Source organism: Apodemus sylvaticus, chromosome 20, assembly GCF_947179515.1.
Source record: "Apodemus sylvaticus chromosome 20, mApoSyl1.1, whole genome shotgun sequence".
NCBI lineage: Eukaryota > Metazoa > Chordata > Mammalia > Rodentia > Muridae > Apodemus > Apodemus sylvaticus.
Window position 1 is genome coordinate 53,534,598 of NC_067491.1, and position 16,339 is coordinate 53,550,936.

At 48.6% G+C, this 16,339-nt stretch overlaps 1 protein-coding gene and 1 long non-coding RNA gene across 9 annotated transcripts in view; one reads left to right on the top strand and one right to left on the bottom strand.

Moving 5' to 3' along the window:
• Positions 1-5,701, bottom strand: part of Adamts10 (ADAM metallopeptidase with thrombospondin type 1 motif 10) — a 30,472-nt gene extending 24,771 nt beyond the window's left edge. For 2 of the 6 annotated variants that reach the window (XM_052165013.1, XM_052165012.1), the window contains exons 1-2: positions 5,453-5,593; positions 90-275 (exon numbers count right to left, since the gene is read on the bottom strand). In XM_052165013.1, coding sequence (XP_052020973.1) covers positions 90-177 — 88 coding nt within the window. In that variant the 5' untranslated portion in view covers positions 178-275; positions 5,453-5,593. Of the gene's footprint in view, positions 1-89; positions 276-5,385; positions 5,595-5,680 lie in introns of those variants that run through there. The other 4 variants (XM_052165011.1, XM_052165009.1, XM_052165010.1 and 1 more) reach the window with 4 other exon arrangements.
• On the top strand, positions 1,424-2,165 carry LOC127670502 (uncharacterized). 3 transcript variants are annotated; one of them, XR_007974591.1, is made up of 4 exons: positions 1,424-1,500; positions 1,547-1,592; positions 1,639-1,684; positions 1,731-2,165. It is a non-coding gene; the product is annotated as an uncharacterized LOC127670502 (long non-coding RNA). The 3 variants fall into 3 exon arrangements; XR_007974589.1 differs by having other exon boundaries at positions 1,547-1,684; XR_007974590.1 differs by having other exon boundaries at positions 1,547-1,684; positions 1,777-2,165.
• Positions 5,702-16,339: the final 10,638 nt, after the last annotated feature.

A 16,339-nucleotide genomic window follows, 5' to 3' on the forward strand; every position in this document is an offset into this window, starting at 1 on the left:
AGCCGACTGACTTCTCTCTTTCTCAAGGACCAACTGGTTTCCTTAGTTTCTCGTTCCCTTTGAATTGACACCACTGAATCATTTCCTACCTTGAGATCTGAAGGCTTGCGTGACCTTGAATGTGAGGCCCAGCCCCAGGGCAAGGGCCCAGCGGAGGATCTGGCAGGCAGAAGCCATAGGGGCTACGTGTCCACATGTCTCTCCCCAGCCCCGGCTGCTGGCAGCCCCTACAGTGCTGCCTCCCCTGTTCACAGTCTGGGCAGCATCACTGGTCCCTGGGAAGAGAGACTGAGTCAGAAGGGGCCTTGATCCTACTGCCCATCGTAGCCAGCACCAAGGCCCCTTGCCAGACTGAAGGGGTGCCCTGCAAAACCAAGGCATTTTGATCAGAAGATTTCTCAACAATTTTATATCCACACTCAGCAGGGACAGGGACCAGGACAAAAAGCCGCCTTCTATAATCACCTGGGAGGTAGGTCTCTGAACACGTCTGTCAGTGATAGTATTAATTGTGTTCAGTTAGTGGGTGGGAGTATTCCCCAAGCAAGGGATCCTGGACTGGATGAGAAACAGAGCCCGTGCCAGCCAGATGGGTTACTGGGTAGTGACACTTGCTGCCGAGCCCAATGACCACGGGAGTCAAACCCCTAAACCACACAGTGATCAGGGAGACATGCAAGCTGTGCTCTGACTTCCACATGTATGCTGTGGAACATGATACGTGTGCATGAATGTGCACACACACACACACACACACACACACACACAGAGAAAACCAACAAATGTCATTTTTTAAAAAGACGGAGAGAGCTGGGGTTGGTCTCTGTGTCCAGATGCTTCAAGTTCCTGCTGCCCATGTGATTTCTCTAACATAATGGACTGTACCCCTGGCCTATGAACAAACATAAGCCCTTTATCCCCTAAATGACTTTTGTCAGGATATTTTGTCCTATGAGCAGGAAAATACTAAGGCAAACACTAGTGTATTTTGTGTTCAGAATAAGTGTCCTCCTAAGGGGACTAGAATCAACCTTTCTAGATCACTCTGTGTAGATGAGAGGTAATGAAAATGGATCAGGGTTACGCAGCAAACTGTGGCTGTCCTGGGCTGGGTGGATTGAGAGTGGATGATCTTAGTGCTCCCCACAGGATGGCTGGCACAGGCTGTCCTCTATCCTCCTGAAGCTTCTTTGCTTGTGGCTGTGACAGACATGTCAACGTGGAGAAAAGAGGGTGTCTCGGATTGTGACATGTTCTCTAGAGAAACCAGCTGTTTAAAGGACAAAAATAACCAATCATGGGGGGCGGAGGGGGCACAGAGGATGTACCAGGCTAGGGAACTGATACACCTGCACGTGCCTCCCTAGTGCTGGGATCAAATCTCAGTACCACCATGCCCGGCTTACAGGTACATTGTCACCTCCCTACATTGTGATCACATGGTCGGCTTACAGGTACACTGTTACCTTCCTACATTGTGATCACATGGTCTGCTTACAGGTACATTGTTACCTTCCTACATTGTGATCACATGGTTGGCTTACAGGTACACTGTTACCTTCCTACATTGTGATCACATGGTCTGCTTACAGGTACATTGTCACCTTCCTACATTGTGATCACATGGTTGGCTTACAGGTACACTGTTACCTTCCTACATTGTGATCACATGGTCTGCTTACAGGTACATTGTTACCTTCCTACATTGTGATCACATGGTTGGCTTACAGGTACACTGTTACCTTCCTACATTGTGATCACATGGTCGGCTTACAGGTACACTGTTACCTTCCTACATTGTGATCACATGGTCTGCTTACAGGTACATTGTCACCTTCCTACACTGTGATCACATGGTCTCAGAGGCTTTCCTTCTTCACCTTACATCCCTAGCCTTGCTCTTTAATTTAAAGAACAATTACATTCCTTTATTTTGTGAGTGTGGAGGCCAGAGACCAACTTTTGAGAGCTGGCTCTCTCTCCTACCGTGTAGAGCAGAAGGGTCGATCTCAGGCCACTAGGCGTGTCAGCAAGCGCCTAAACCCACTGAGCCATCTTTAGTCTGCTTTTGCTCTCAGACCCTCTCTCCTTCCTACTGTGAACTAATCTTGCAGGCGAGCCTGTTTATCAGGCATCTGCCCCAGACTAGTCTGTTGGAGACACCACTTCGGGCTCACCACCCTGCCAAGCCCCTTCCTTCCCTGCCCTCTGGTCTCCACCCTCCAGCTCCTCTTCTGTACAGATCCGACCCCGCCCCCCCCTTCATCACAGTCTTGTTTTCATTGCATTCTAGCCAAGTCTGAGAGTCAATCCCCAAACAGGGCAGTTTGGCAGAAGACAGAGAAGGCGGAATTTCTCTAAGATGCTAGCAGAGAAAGTCACATTCCCTACGGCTTCTTGGATCCCTCCAGTAACAGGCGTCTCTCTCTCACAGATATTTTGAGGTCGCAGTCTTGTTCAGCTAGACTGCGTACTCTGGCCTGGGTGGTGGGTTTCTTTCTCTCAGCCCCCACTTCTGGAGGCCTCACGAGTTAGTTCTGTCGGTTGGCACTGGGCAGGGGACAAAGCCAGAAGGGGTACAAAGGAAAAGAGGCAGGAGGATTTCCCCCTTGCCCTCCAACCCTAAACCGAGGTTCTGTTCTATTTTGCCTTTCTGAGACAGTATCTCACATTCACCTCAAACTTTTTATGGAGATAAGACTTGAATTTCTGGTCTGCTTGCTTCCACCTTCCCTGCACTGAGAAGGATAGTGCGTGCCACCTGGGGATCGAACCCAGGGCTTCAGCTCTCTACTCCCTGAGCTGTATCCCTAGACTCCGTGAGGTCCTTGGGCCTGGTAAAAATCCTCTTGTCTTTCATCTTTTCTCAGTTCTTTTTTTTTTTTTTTTGGATTTGGTTTTTTAGAGACAGGGTTTCTCTGTGTAGCCCTGGCTGTCCTGGAACTCACTCTGTAGACCAGGCTGGCCTCGAACTCAGAAATCTGCCTGCCTCTGCCTCCCAAGTGCTGGGACTAAAGGCGAGAGCCACCACCGCCCGGCCTTTTCTCAGTTCTTAAAGTTAACATCTCTTCCTTCAAGGTCCTTCTCTCTTTTTCTTCTCCCCTCTTTCCCACCACTCCTTCTGTGGAGACCTTGACTAAATCTGAAGCTGACTCAGGAGGCTGGAGAAGTGGATGGCTCCGCAGTGAAGAATGATGAATGCTCTTACAGAGGAACTTCGTTCTCCTCCCTCCCAGCACCCACATTAGGCAGGTTTATGACCACTTATAACTCTGGGTCCAGGAGATCTGACACCCTCTTCTGGTTCCATGGACACCTACATAAATGTTGTACACGTAAACTCATGCCAACACATACATGTACACATTTATCTAAGCATATATTTTAAATATATTTACATTTTAAAAAGAGTGATAATGATCCCCTCCAACCTTAGTTTTGTTTGTTTGTTTTGTTTTTCGAGTCAGGGTTTCTCTGTGTGGTCCCAGCACTCACTCTGTAGACAGGCTGGCCTCGAACTCAGAAATCCGCCTGCCTCTGCCTCCCAAGTGCTGGGATTACAGGCGTGTACCACCACGCCCGGCCTTCCACTAACCTTAAATATCCCATTTTCACTCAAGGTAGCAGGGTCTTGATGCTATAGCAGGAGACCCAGCCTCCCAACCTCTGACCTTTCTCTCATTCTAGTCCTACCAAGCAGTGGTAGTACCTGATTATGGTGCCTAGCTCCGCCCTCCTCCCACCCCCGCTCCGCCCTCCTCCCACCCCCACCCCCTCGTCAAGCCACCACACTCCTCTTTTCTTGCGTCCCCCTCCCAATAACTGTACAGGCTATCTAATGCTTCTGGCTCAGATGGGGTAACCAGGGGCAGGGTAAAAGGACTCTACTGGGTGAGTGACTGATGGGGCGGGGTGTGACCTGCCCACAGCGTAACAGCTACTGGTAGGAATGACAGGGCTCTCCGATACCAAGATGGGGCTACAGGAGAGACACAAACTAGTCAGTAGGCCTGGGGCAGACAAGGCCCATCTGAGGATGAGTTACAGCTGAGAGGGGGGGGTCTCATGTTTGGCTGGGCACAAGACCACAGAGAGGGTCTCTCTCTCTCTCTCTCTCTCTCTGTGTGTGTGTGTGTGTGTGTGTGTGTGTGTGTGTGTATACCTAGGCTTGGCCCCTTTCCCCCAAGCCCCTCCTCTAGCAGGCTGCAGGGAGGCCACTAGCCAGGGGGAGGGGGAAGAGGAAGGGGGCAAGTGCTGGAGGAAGAAACGCCTCCAGGGAACCAAGGCTCCATCGCATCCCTGGGATCCCAGGGTCCAGCACTCCGCACCTAGACCTTTGTAGGCTAGGCTGTGGGGTAACCCTGCTCCAGAGGCAGAGACTCCTCAGCGGAGGACAGAGCTTCTTTGGCCAGGCCGAGGCAGCCATCGGCCTGAGGCAGCGGGCTTCCTCCAGGCTTTGCACATCTGGCCTGGCTGCAGTGAACACACAGACAAAAGGCCCAGCCAGAGGGGCGGCCTAAGGGGGAGGGGCTGCACTGGTCACCACCCCCATCACCGCCAACCAGCTGTTAATTAAAGCGCGTCTCTCTGCCTACTCCGGAGTGCTGTGGAACAGATGACCCACTGAGGGGAAGTGGCAGCCCCAGCTCCACTCTCACAGGCAGACACACAAACAAACATACAGTCACACTCTACAGGGCAACCACACTTGAGTAGCAGGAAGGCCTGGTCACCAAATCCAAACACACACAACTACGTACCTCCAGACCTATGTATACAGAAGCACATATTTCCACACGCACACCCAGACAACCCACACTCCCAGACAAACATGTACACAACAGGCCTATGTACACACAGTTACACAGTCCAAGACAACCCACAAGCCTAGGAGCCTATACATGCTCATTTTATGCAGAAGGTCAACACACACACACACACACACACACACACACACACACACAAGTTTACACATTCATAGCAGGGGAGACTAACAAATCCTACAAACTCAGACAATATATACATACAGGCATTTCCACTACTAACACTCCAGAGAAATGCAAATAGAGACAGACACACTTGGCATTTACACGCAGACAGGCGCTTTTCCGAGTGCAAATGACAGTTTACCCTCACTTAGGCAAACACTCAACACACTTCAACCATCTACCCACACAGTCGCTCCCAGATGCTGAAAAGTCACAAGGACACACCATCCGCAGGACCACAATCATTTGGATACGTGGTTGACCTCGACCACCCTCCCCAAACCTGAGCCAACCCAAACAGGCAGGCAGTCTGTATCTGCACACTTCGGGACATTCCGCACCAACACAGCACACGCACAACGGGATCGGTCCAGCACATCTTGTCCCCGAGACACACCAAGTCACTTGTAATCTCTGCACTCCGGTGACTGCGCCGCCCAACCGGGTCCCCAGATCGCCGGTACCTGCGTTCCTAGAGTCTCCGCTCCGCCGTAGCCTCACAGACTCACCGCCCGGCGCACAGGAAGGGAGGGAGCGAGCGCGGTGGCGTGGCCGGGGGAGGGGGCGCGGGAAGGCACTCACTTCCTGAGCAGCCTGCCAGGGTTATAAAAAACCCCCAAACCCCGCCCGCCGCCGCCGCCGCCCAGGGCCTCAGGCTGGACCCAAGCCAAGGACCCCGGAGCCCGGCTTACCCCGCCTCGCGAAGGGCGCCCGTGTGGGTGGAGATGCTGGGGAGGAGCTTGGGGTGGGGGTTGGGATGGGAGTTGAAGAAGGTTTGGGGGAGGGAGGCTGGGGGCGGGGATAGAAGAAAGTGGGGGGGGTGAGGGGACTGAAGTGGAGAGTGGGGGAGGAGTGGACGCACACAGTAGGGGGATGGGCGGAGGACGGAAAGAAGGAGTTAGGCGGGAGATGGGGTGGGGGAGGGAATTTTGAATAGAAAGAGGTGGAGGAGATCGGGGCATGGAGAAAGGGGCAAAATTGAGTTGGAGGGTAGCGAGGGGGATGGGACCGGGGGCGAGCCCAATGCCTTGCCTCCATTAGCCGAATCAACAACAGCTGTTATTTATTGAGGGTTGGTCCTTGCTCGAGCAAACATTTATTGGGCACCTCCCCATGTGCCAGGCGCGGTGCCCGAGGGTGAGTGAATAAATCTCAGTTGGGTCCCAGCCTTCACAAAGCTTCTGTCTGGGGGCTTTGATCTGCTTTGGCTCTGCTTTTGAGTTCACTGCAGGGAAATGGACCTGGCTAGTCCCATTTTACAGATGTGAAAACTAAGGCCAGCCAGGGGAGTCATGATCATCTTCGGGACACAGTATTTAAATCTATGAGGAGTTCGTACGTTAAGGAGATGACCAGTGCAGTGGAGCAAGGCTGGGATTCCAGCCAGCTTGTGGCCCCATCGATCGTGGGAGTGTTCCACCCCATTACCCCTGGTCTCAGAATTCCAAGCTTGGCCCCCAGAGAGAGCTTTGGCCTTGGTCTTGACCGGACTCTGATTCTAGGTTTACTTATCCTTAGAAATGGGGTAATGATAGCCTTTGTAGGGAGCAGGGGAGGAAGAGGGGTGGATGTGGGAGGGAGCAGGGGAGTTTCAACCACAAACATTCCCTCTGTGCTGAGTTCATCTAGGGATACAGGTAGTATCTCTGTCTCTGAACTGAGTCATGAACTTGGAAATGACATGTTAAGGGCTCACGAATACAGCAAGCACTGTATGAAAAAATTCCCACTGTGCCCAAACCCTTCTGCGGAGCCCGAACCCTTCTGCCCCGACCTGACTTCTCTGGACACCATGCCAGACCAGAGGGACAGACTGTTAACTTTCATGTTCTGCAATCCCTAGAACCCACACCCATCCCTGGCCTCTACTAACAGCACTGCCCCTTGGCCTGAGGCACCTGCTTTGGCTTTCTCTGGTTGTACTTGTGCTGTGACTCCAGCCACTATAATCCGGTCACTATATGTCCCCAGTCTAGGGATGGCTTCCACACTAGGGGCCATTTGGAGCTGGGTGGCTTCAAACTAGGTGACTCCAGGTCCTGCTACTTACCAGCTTTGAGCTCATTGCTCAATTAAGATGTAAACCTTAGCTTTCCCCCTCCACACCCACCCCTTTCTACTCTAGTCTCAGAGGGTTTTAGGGGGTGGGCTTGTTTTCCCATCAGTGCTGGACTCAGCAATTGGAGGGTGGTGGCTGTGGACAGGATGCTCTATCCTCAGTGAGCTCCCTTGGGTCTTTTGGTTTTATATATATATATATTTAACTTAATTTATCGTATTTTGCATATATATGTGTCTGTGATGTGGGTGCATGTGTTGGGGCGTGCTCATAGAGGGTGGAGATTGATGGATTTCTTTCTCACTTGCTCATAAATTTATTTACTGAGGTTGCTGTTCTCTTTTTTTTAATATTTATTTATTTATTTTATGTATATGAGTACACTGTAGCTGTACAGATGGTTGTGAGCCACCATGTGGTTGCTGGGATTTGAACTCATAACCTTTGGAAGAGCAGTCAGTGCTCTTAGCCACTGAGCCATCTCTCTAGCCCACTGTTCTCTTTTATAAACGTACAAGCTACAGAAAACCTACTCAGATCCACCTCTCACGGACCAAATAGGTTCCATGCAGATAGGTCCGTCCGTCTGCCTAACCTATTCCAGAGGGTGGAATTCCTCTGGGTTTCAAATGAACATCTTAAGAAAAATTGTTTCTTTGTCCCAAACGTACTTAATCTTATTCTCTACCTATAATAATGTGTTTCAACACTTTGTCAAGTCCAGTGCTTACTACACCCAAGGCAGCTCCAGAGAAGTCACCTTCAGATGCTCCATCTTCCGTCACAGACACAGATGCTTCTACTGGACCTGTTCCTTCTGACCGATCCTCAGATGGCTCCACAGACCCTGGACAGCAAGGGAACAGCCAGCTCTCCTAAGCCTGGACAAACATCCTCCACACCCATTCTTCTAGCTCCCCTAGAGACATGTGGCCCCCAAGGCCAGCATGAAGCGGCCAGATATCACGACGACCGATGACCCTATTCCTTCTTCACCATCACCTCTTTCTAATTTTTTTCTTTTCTTTTCTTTTTTTTTTAATTAAACCAAAATGGGGGAATGTTAGGATTCTGTCTAAGCTCCACCCCACAGTTACCTGGCAACAGCCAGGTAGGCCTGGCCCACTATAAAAGGGGCTTCTTGCCTCTCCTCTCTCTCTTGCCTCTTACTCTCTTCCGCCTACAGGCTGCTTGCTTCTCTCTTGCTCTCTTGGCCTCTTCTCTCTCTCCCTATCCGCCCTCCTGTCATGGCGGCCTCTACTTCTCTACTGTCTCCTTATCTCTGCCTTTCTCTGCCTCTACTACCCTCTTATCCACCCCCCAACCCCATGTCCTGAATAAACTCTTTTCTATACTATACTGTCATGTGGCTGGCCCCTCAGGGGGAAGAGATACCTCGGCTGAGGCACCCCCTTCCCCACACCTCACCACACCCCATAGAACATATCTCAATAACACTTTATCTTTTTATAATCACAACACAGGTGGGTCTCCAAGCTCTTTGCTTCACTTAGTCTAGCTAGCCAGAGTGCCCCAGAGGTGCCCTGCCTGCTCCCATGCCTGTCTGCTGGCTTTTGCACGGGTTCAAATGATCTGAAATGACAGTCGTTGTGGCTGGTTTGTGTGTGTGTGTGTGTGTTAAATGCTTTTTTATTAGGACTGAAGAAATACAGAGAAAGACACACAGAGAAAAAGACCCCCAGCAAAAGAGAGTGGGGTGGGGGATAGGAAAAGCCAAACCCCTGAGCTCAGGTTCTTGTGTTTATGAGGCAAGTGCTTTATCCACTGAACTACCTTCCAGGTCTTTTAATTTGATTTATTCTTATTTTAAAGGTATTTATTTTTATGCTACAGGTATGAGGGTTTTGCCTGTTTTTATGGGTGCTCACTATGTGTATGCAAGCATCTGGGACAGGCCAGAAGAGGGCACCAGGAACTGGAGTTACAGAAGGTTGTGAGGTGCCATGTGGGTGCTGGGGACCCCATGTCCTCTGGAAGAGCAACCAGTGTTCTCAGCTACGGTGCTGTCTTTCAAACCCTATTTAGTTTGTAGTGGTTAGGACTCACCGGGTTGCCCATGTTGGCTGGGAAGTTCTGTGTTCAACATTACTTGTTCCACACACTCCTGAGCCCCTGAGATGGAGCACAGAGCCTGGAACACAGCGGGATTTAAGACCCGTGCTGGAGAAGGGGACAGGGCCCCCAGGGCTGTCATTATTTAAGTTCTGAGCAGGCTTTTCCTCAAAACCACAGCTGAGCTTTATTCATTCACCCCATCTTTGTTGATCTCTAATTTGGGCCAGGAGTCCTCCCTAGTATATTGTGAAGACAAGACCCTGGAGCAAGTGTCCATTCTACTGAAGATATACTCTGCCTCAGGGCCTTTGAACTTTCTACTGAAGATATACTCTGCCTCAGGGCCTTTGAACTTGCTACTGAAGATATACTCTGTCTCAGGGCCTTTGAATTTGCTTTCTCCTTTGCTTCCCATTCTTGTCCCAATATGAGTACTGAGTCTATATCAAGTTTATTTTGTCTTTCCAGTCTCAACTCAAACCTCATCCTCTGCGAGCCTGTCCTGACCTCACACTTGATGTCACACCCTCCCACATCCCTTTTCCCATTTCCTGGTTTATTTTACTCTTGCCAGAAGCCACTATCTAATCTACTTTAGAAAATGCTTGTTTGTTTTTATTGTTAATCCGTCTTGTCCACCAAAAGACCAGAAAAGACCAGCTTCATGAGGGAAGGATTTTTTGTCTTCCATTTATTTATTTTCAGTTTTTTTTATTTGGGGAGATTATAATGAAATTACATTATCACCTCCTTTCCTTACCTTCTTCCAATATCTTCCATGTACCCCCTACCCAGGTCTTTCAAATTCATTGCCTCTTTTTCCTCTTTTATTTTCTGAGGATAAGTAAAGAATATATATGTATGTATATGTATGTATATATGTGTATAGATATATGTATGATTATGTTAATAATTCAACCTCCTGTAGGTATGTTTTCAGGGCTGACAGTGTGGTGTTGGCTCACAGGTTGGTGTACTCTTATCTGGGGAAGACCATTTCTCCCCTTCTCAGCATTCCTTAGTTGCCTGTAGTTCTTTGTCTGGGATTGAGACCCGTGAGCTTTCCCTCTTCTGTGATATTCCCTTTTCGGGTCTGGCTTAGGCAGCCGTGCTTGTGAGATTTTTACAGATGAAACTTTGACGTTACTAGGAAACATAGTCTTAGAGAAACTCCCTGAAGTTCTGGCTTTTACTGTGTTTTTGCCCCCTCTTCCGAAATGTTCGGAGCCTTTGGTGTGGGAGTGTTTTGTAGCTAGATCCACTGGGACCGGGCTCCACAACAGCATTTTGATCCTTTGTGATTTTCTGTAATATTCTCTATCGGTTGCAAAGAGAAGTTTTCTTGACTACCGTTGTGTGTACGTAGCCGGGAGGGCAGTCTTCTCATCTCTGTGGTCCGCAGAAATATCCCCTAGAATTCTACACATTGTTGACTAAATAACAACACTGAAGGAATGAGCTGCTAGAAGGCAGAGTGGTGCTTTGGTTTGTTTGCTTTTGTTTGCATTTGAGACAGGGCCTCATATAACCTAGGCTGGCTTTGAACTTGTTATTTAGTTGAGGATGACATTGAACCCCCTGCCTCCACATCCAAGAGCTGGAAGAACACCCTGGACCGCTGCGTCCTGCTGACGTACTTTGGATGCTAATAATTCATTCTCAGACACAGCGTAAGTAAGGGCAAAGCTTACATGACCAACAGTGTTAAGCCAGCTTGGACTGACTTTTAAAAAACTCTTTTGGGGGACGATGTAATTTACAATGAATGTTTAGAGTTCTAAGAGATTGCACTGCAGGTCTGCCATTTAGGGTGCGATGGAATCCTATTGTTACTTTAGGACTTTGGAATATGGCAAAAGATGGGGTGGTTAATAGCATTATGTAGGGCCTTACCTTTGTGTGTGCATGTGTGTGTGTGTGTGTGTGTATGCGTGTGCGTGTGTGCACATGTGTGTGTATGTGTGTGCACACGTGTGTGTATGTGTGTGTATGCATATGCGTGTGCGTGTGTGTATGCGTGTGCATGTGTGTGTGCACATGTGTGTATGCATGTGTGTATGCGTGTGTGTGTGTGTGTATGTGTGTGTATGTGTGTGAGTGTGCGTGTGTGTGTGTGTGTGTGTGTGTGTGTGCACATGTGTGATGTAGGCCTCTGACATGCATGTACATGTTCACACAGTCATGGGAAGAAGCCCGTTGTTATCTTACATAGATCCTCCTTTTATATAGAGGTGTTTCAGAGAAGAATATCAAAGTGGTTGTGAGCCAGGCTTAAGGCTTACGGGTATCTAGCCTTTCCTTTCCCAGCTGTAAACATTTGGTTTTCTAGAAATCTTAGAGACACTCCCATGTACGGGAAAGGACAAATCTTAACCCCTTTGTGCAACTCTGTGACCCAGGATTTAATTTTAACGGATTGAAATGCTATCCCAGGCACCTTGCGGCCACCCTACAATCTCATCTATCAAAAAGTGGAGGGAAAGGGGATACATTTTTATAGCTGGAGCTATAAAACTGCAGTGTAACCTTTGAGCCACTGAAATTGGGTATCTGGCTAATGTTAATACACTTGAATGACTCTCCGTGAGAAGCTTAGATCCACCATAGATATGTCTTACCCTTTCCCTGAGTAGCCTAGCCTTAAATTGGGGTTAAGCCCTCTTCCTAATAAACTTCTTCTGTGCTTCATACTGGCTTTATCTGAATATTTTGTTGTTGTTGTTGTTGGGTTTTGTTTTGTTTTAGTTTTTGAGACAGAGTCTTATCACATAGCCTTGGCTGTCCTGTGACTTGCCATATAACCCAGGCTGGCCTGGATCTCAGAGACCCACCCGCCTCTGCCTCCCCCACATTCAGGGTTTGCAGTGTGCACCACCATGTCTCGACCCTGAAATTCTGAGAGTCCCAATCTTCCCTTGAGCAATGGTCTCTGACAAGAACTCTTCATGGGCTGAGGAAATGGCCCCATTGGTAAGGGACTAACTGCAAACATGAGGAGCAGGGTTGGCAGCATCCTCGACACTCATTCACATTGAAGCTGGAACATGGGGGCACATGTCTGTGACCCCAATGTAGGGAGGGGGAAAGAGGGGAACAGAGAAAATGGATCCCTGGAATACACCAGCCAGCCACTCTATCCAGTTGGTGAGCTCTGGCTTCAATGGCAGACCATGTCTCTAAACATGAGGTAGGGCTAAAGGGATGACCCAGCAGTTAAGAGGGCTGGCTGCTCTTGCAGGGACCCCAAATTTGATCTTCAGGACTCTCATCAGGGATCTCACAACCATCTAATTTCAGTTTCAGGGGACCCAGTGTTCTGGCCTCTAAGGATACCTTTATGCATGTGGTATACACACACACACACACACACACACACACACACACACACAAATATAGACTAAAAAGAGATAAGGTAGAGAGTGATAGTAGAAGATACCTTATGTCTACTACATGTGTCTTCACCCCATCTTTGGGCCTTTTCTTTGCTCTGGCCTCTGTAAGTTGCCCCCTCAAGTGGCTGATATTTTACAAAGAAAATTTCATTCTCTAGACTCAGGCTCTCTCTCAGTGTGTAGAGTGTTTTTGTCTGTCATAGACAAAGCCCTGGGTTCTGTCTCCATCACAGCATACACAGAGAGCAGTTTACACATTAATGGATCGGAAACTCAAGAAGTAGAGGGAAGGGAATCAGAAGTTCAAGGTCAACCTGGGATATGTAGCGGGTTTGAGGCTAGCCTGAGCTATGTGAGATCTTATCTTAAATATAAGATCTGTGTGTGAGGATTTCATTTGCTGCTGTGGTTTGAATGTGAGATGTCCCCCATAGTTTCACGTATGAGAACTCTTGGTCCCTGGCTCATGGGACTATTTTAAGAGATTGTAGAATCTTTGGGACCATGGCTTAGTTTGTAGACGTGAGTCACTGGGTAGGCCTTGAAGGTTTTATCCATGTTTGATTCTGGCCAGAGGCTTCTGCTCTCTGATTTTCTAATGTAAAAGAAGCAGCCTCCTCATGTTCCTGATGTCATGATGGACTGCACCTCTTGAAACCATGAGTCAAAACAAACCTTTCTTCCTTAAGTTGCTTCTGTCAGATATTTTGTCACAGCCAATGAGACTGCAGGTTGTGGGCTTGAATCCCATTTTTGCTATAACTTAATTTCTCTACAGTTTCTTATATGGAAAATAAGCCTAGTGGCTTGGTGTGGTTGTGTACCAAGTAGTGGCTCACAACTGCCTGTAACTGCCACCAGAGGATCCAGCACCCTCTTCTGGCCTCTGTAGGTAACTGCACTCATGTGCACACCATACACATACACATGCACGTGCACCCACAGGCAGGCACAGACACATAACTAAAGAGGAAAAAAATCCCCCAAACAAACATCAAACAAACAAAAGACCCAAAACCCAATATTCTGCTCCCCCCCCCACACACAGAAGAACGCAACAAACAAAAAGTAACAACGGAACGAACTAGAAGGACACTGGATCTAATAGTTTCTGGTCTCGCTCAAATATCAATGTCTGGTCAGAATGTAATGGGAGATGCCATTGTGTGCAAGCAGAAGTTATCCAGATACCCAGGCCAAATGATAGGAACAAGGAGGAGTAAGAGGAGGCAGGAGATGGTTTCAATCAGGTGCAGTCATGTGTCCCGTCTCCCCTATGAGCCCACATGATGTGTAATTAATTGGGGCCATGGCTGTTCAGGGCATTGTTCCATTGTTTAACTGTGGTTAAAAGAACAGATAGTGCTATTCTACATGGAGTTTGCCAGAGCCTTTAACATACCCTCGTGCTTTGCACAGCTTTCCAATTCACACTGCGACACTACCCCCAACCTCTTGGAATCATCTTTTAAGGGCACTGAGGTTTTTTTTTTTTTTTAAGTAATACTGGAAATGGTGCCTTAGCACAAAGGGGAAGCTTGGATATGGAATTTCAGGGAGGCAGAGATTTCTGGCCAAGCATCAAAGGTTTCTTCTTGGTTACTCTCCTCTGAGAACCTGGGCACCGAGAACAAGGCTGGCTTCCCGCAGTTCTCTCTGTGGTGGCCCTGTGGGGTTGCAAACTTTGGACAGGCCAAATTAGGAACTCAGGGGCAGACTGTGCTGGGTCAGGCCAAACTGGATGGAGTCTGGGCTGAGGAAGAAGGAGCTAATGGAGACAGAGCAGGGTAGGGGTGGGGTAGGGGGATGGGAGTAGGGATGGGGGTGAGGATGGGGGTGGGAGTGGGGGGGATCCTGAACTGGAGTTTGGTTTCTGCCCTTGGCTCACATCTTTTGATCTGAGGTGGGGGTGGGGTGTCCCAAGTTTTGCGGGTCTTCTGGGATGGCTGTGGAGTCCCCTGGGGTCAAATCCAGGGGTTAGCTCAGCAGAGAAATATTTGATTTCTTCTCCTGGCTGCTCTCTCCTTCCCCAGTTTGGGGTCACAGTGGGTGACTGCACATAGCCTCACTCTTTTGAAAGCAAACACCAAGCCTGCTCTTCTTGGCATCCCTCCATAGCAGCCCCCAGCTTCTCCTCCCCCTTGAGCTCCCGAGTTTCCACTTCCTTCAGTCCCTGTACCTCTGGACATTTGAAGCGTCTTTGGGTTGGAAAAGGAGGAAGAGAGGAAGCCCTGGGGATTTGTTCAGTCCTGGCTTTACTCCGTGTGTGTGCAGGCGGCATTCTAGAAAAACTCGGGGAAACTGAGAGGAATGCAGGACTGACTTCTCATCCCTAGCATGTGGTGTGGTGGTGTACTGGCTGGTTCTGTGTGTCAACTTGACGCAGGCTGGAGTTATCACAGAGAAAGGAGCTTCAGTTGGGGAAGTGCCTCCATGAGATCCAGCTGTGGGGCATTTTCTCAATTAGTGATCAAGGGGGGAGGGCCCCTTGTGGGTGGTACCATCTTTGGGCTGGTGCTCTTGGGTTCTGTAAGAGAGCAGGCTGAGCAAGCCAGGGGGAGCAAGCCAGTAAGGAACATCCCTCCGTGGCCTCTGCATCAGCTCCTGCTTCCTGACCTGCTTGAGTTCCAGTCCTGACTTCCTCTGGTGATGAACAGCAGTGTGGAAGTGTAAGCTGAATAAACCCTTTCCTCCCCAACTTGCTTCTTGGTCATGATGTTTGTGCAGGAATAGAAACCCTGACTAAGACAGGTGGCTACCACCATTGCTGCTGTTACTGGATAGGCAGGGAATTTTGGGAAAAGTTGAAAGGGAACAGAGCCAGGGCTGCCTCTGCCTCCTCTTCCTCTTCCTCCTCCTCTTTCTCCTCCTCCTCCTTGTCTTCCCCCTCCTCCTTTTTTTCCACATCCTTCTGTCTTTCCTCCTGTTCCTCTTTCTCCTCTACCTCTTATCTTCTTCTTTTGAACCCCGGCAGATCTTGTCCTGTTTTAGCTTCTTAAGTGTTGGGATTGTCAGCATCAGTGGCCAGAGACACAGCTCCACACAGTCTCTGCTGTGACCTAAAGTGCCCTTTCTACAAACCTCCACTCAGGTGAAAATGAGATTGTCTCAAAAAACCAAAACCAAAACAAAAAAATCAAACAAACAGAAAACCCTGGATGAAAGGAAGGAAAGAAGGAAGGTAGAAAGGAAGGAAGAAAGAAAAGAGAAAAAGAAAGAAAGAGAAAGGAAGAAGAGAGGTGTTTTGTTTAGGACACACCCAAGTGTGGATGGAGTGTCTCAAGGAAGAGTTGAACTCAAGTGTTTTAGCAGTAGCCATACTGTGACTTTGGTGGGTTTCAACCTCCATCTCAAAGGGTTAATAGGGAACTTTATTACTCTTCTCTTTCAAGAAGTTAAGTTATGAGTGGTGTTTTAGATAGGGTTGTGTTCTTGCTCACAAGGGTTGCTTTCACAAGTGGGTTAAGACTTATCTTTTACTGAAAATGGAGTTACATGTGAGGTTCCTAGAAAACTGAAGTTTAGAGCTGGAAAAGGAGAAAAGCCTTAAGCGTGGTTCATTGCTCCATCTTGATTTGGATTTAAAATATCTCCATATAAAAGAGATACTGCTGCAGAAAATGTTAATTGTGTTGGATAATTTCCTCATCTATCCTCTGGAATATCCTTTATTTTTGTTTTATGAGGATGGAAGTTTTGCCTGCTTTTATGTAAGAGTGCCTGGTGCCCCAAGAGGCCAACAGAGGGTGTGAGATCTCCAGGGACTGGAGTTACGGATCGTTATTAGCTGTCACTTGGGCACTGGGAACCCACCCTGGGTCCTC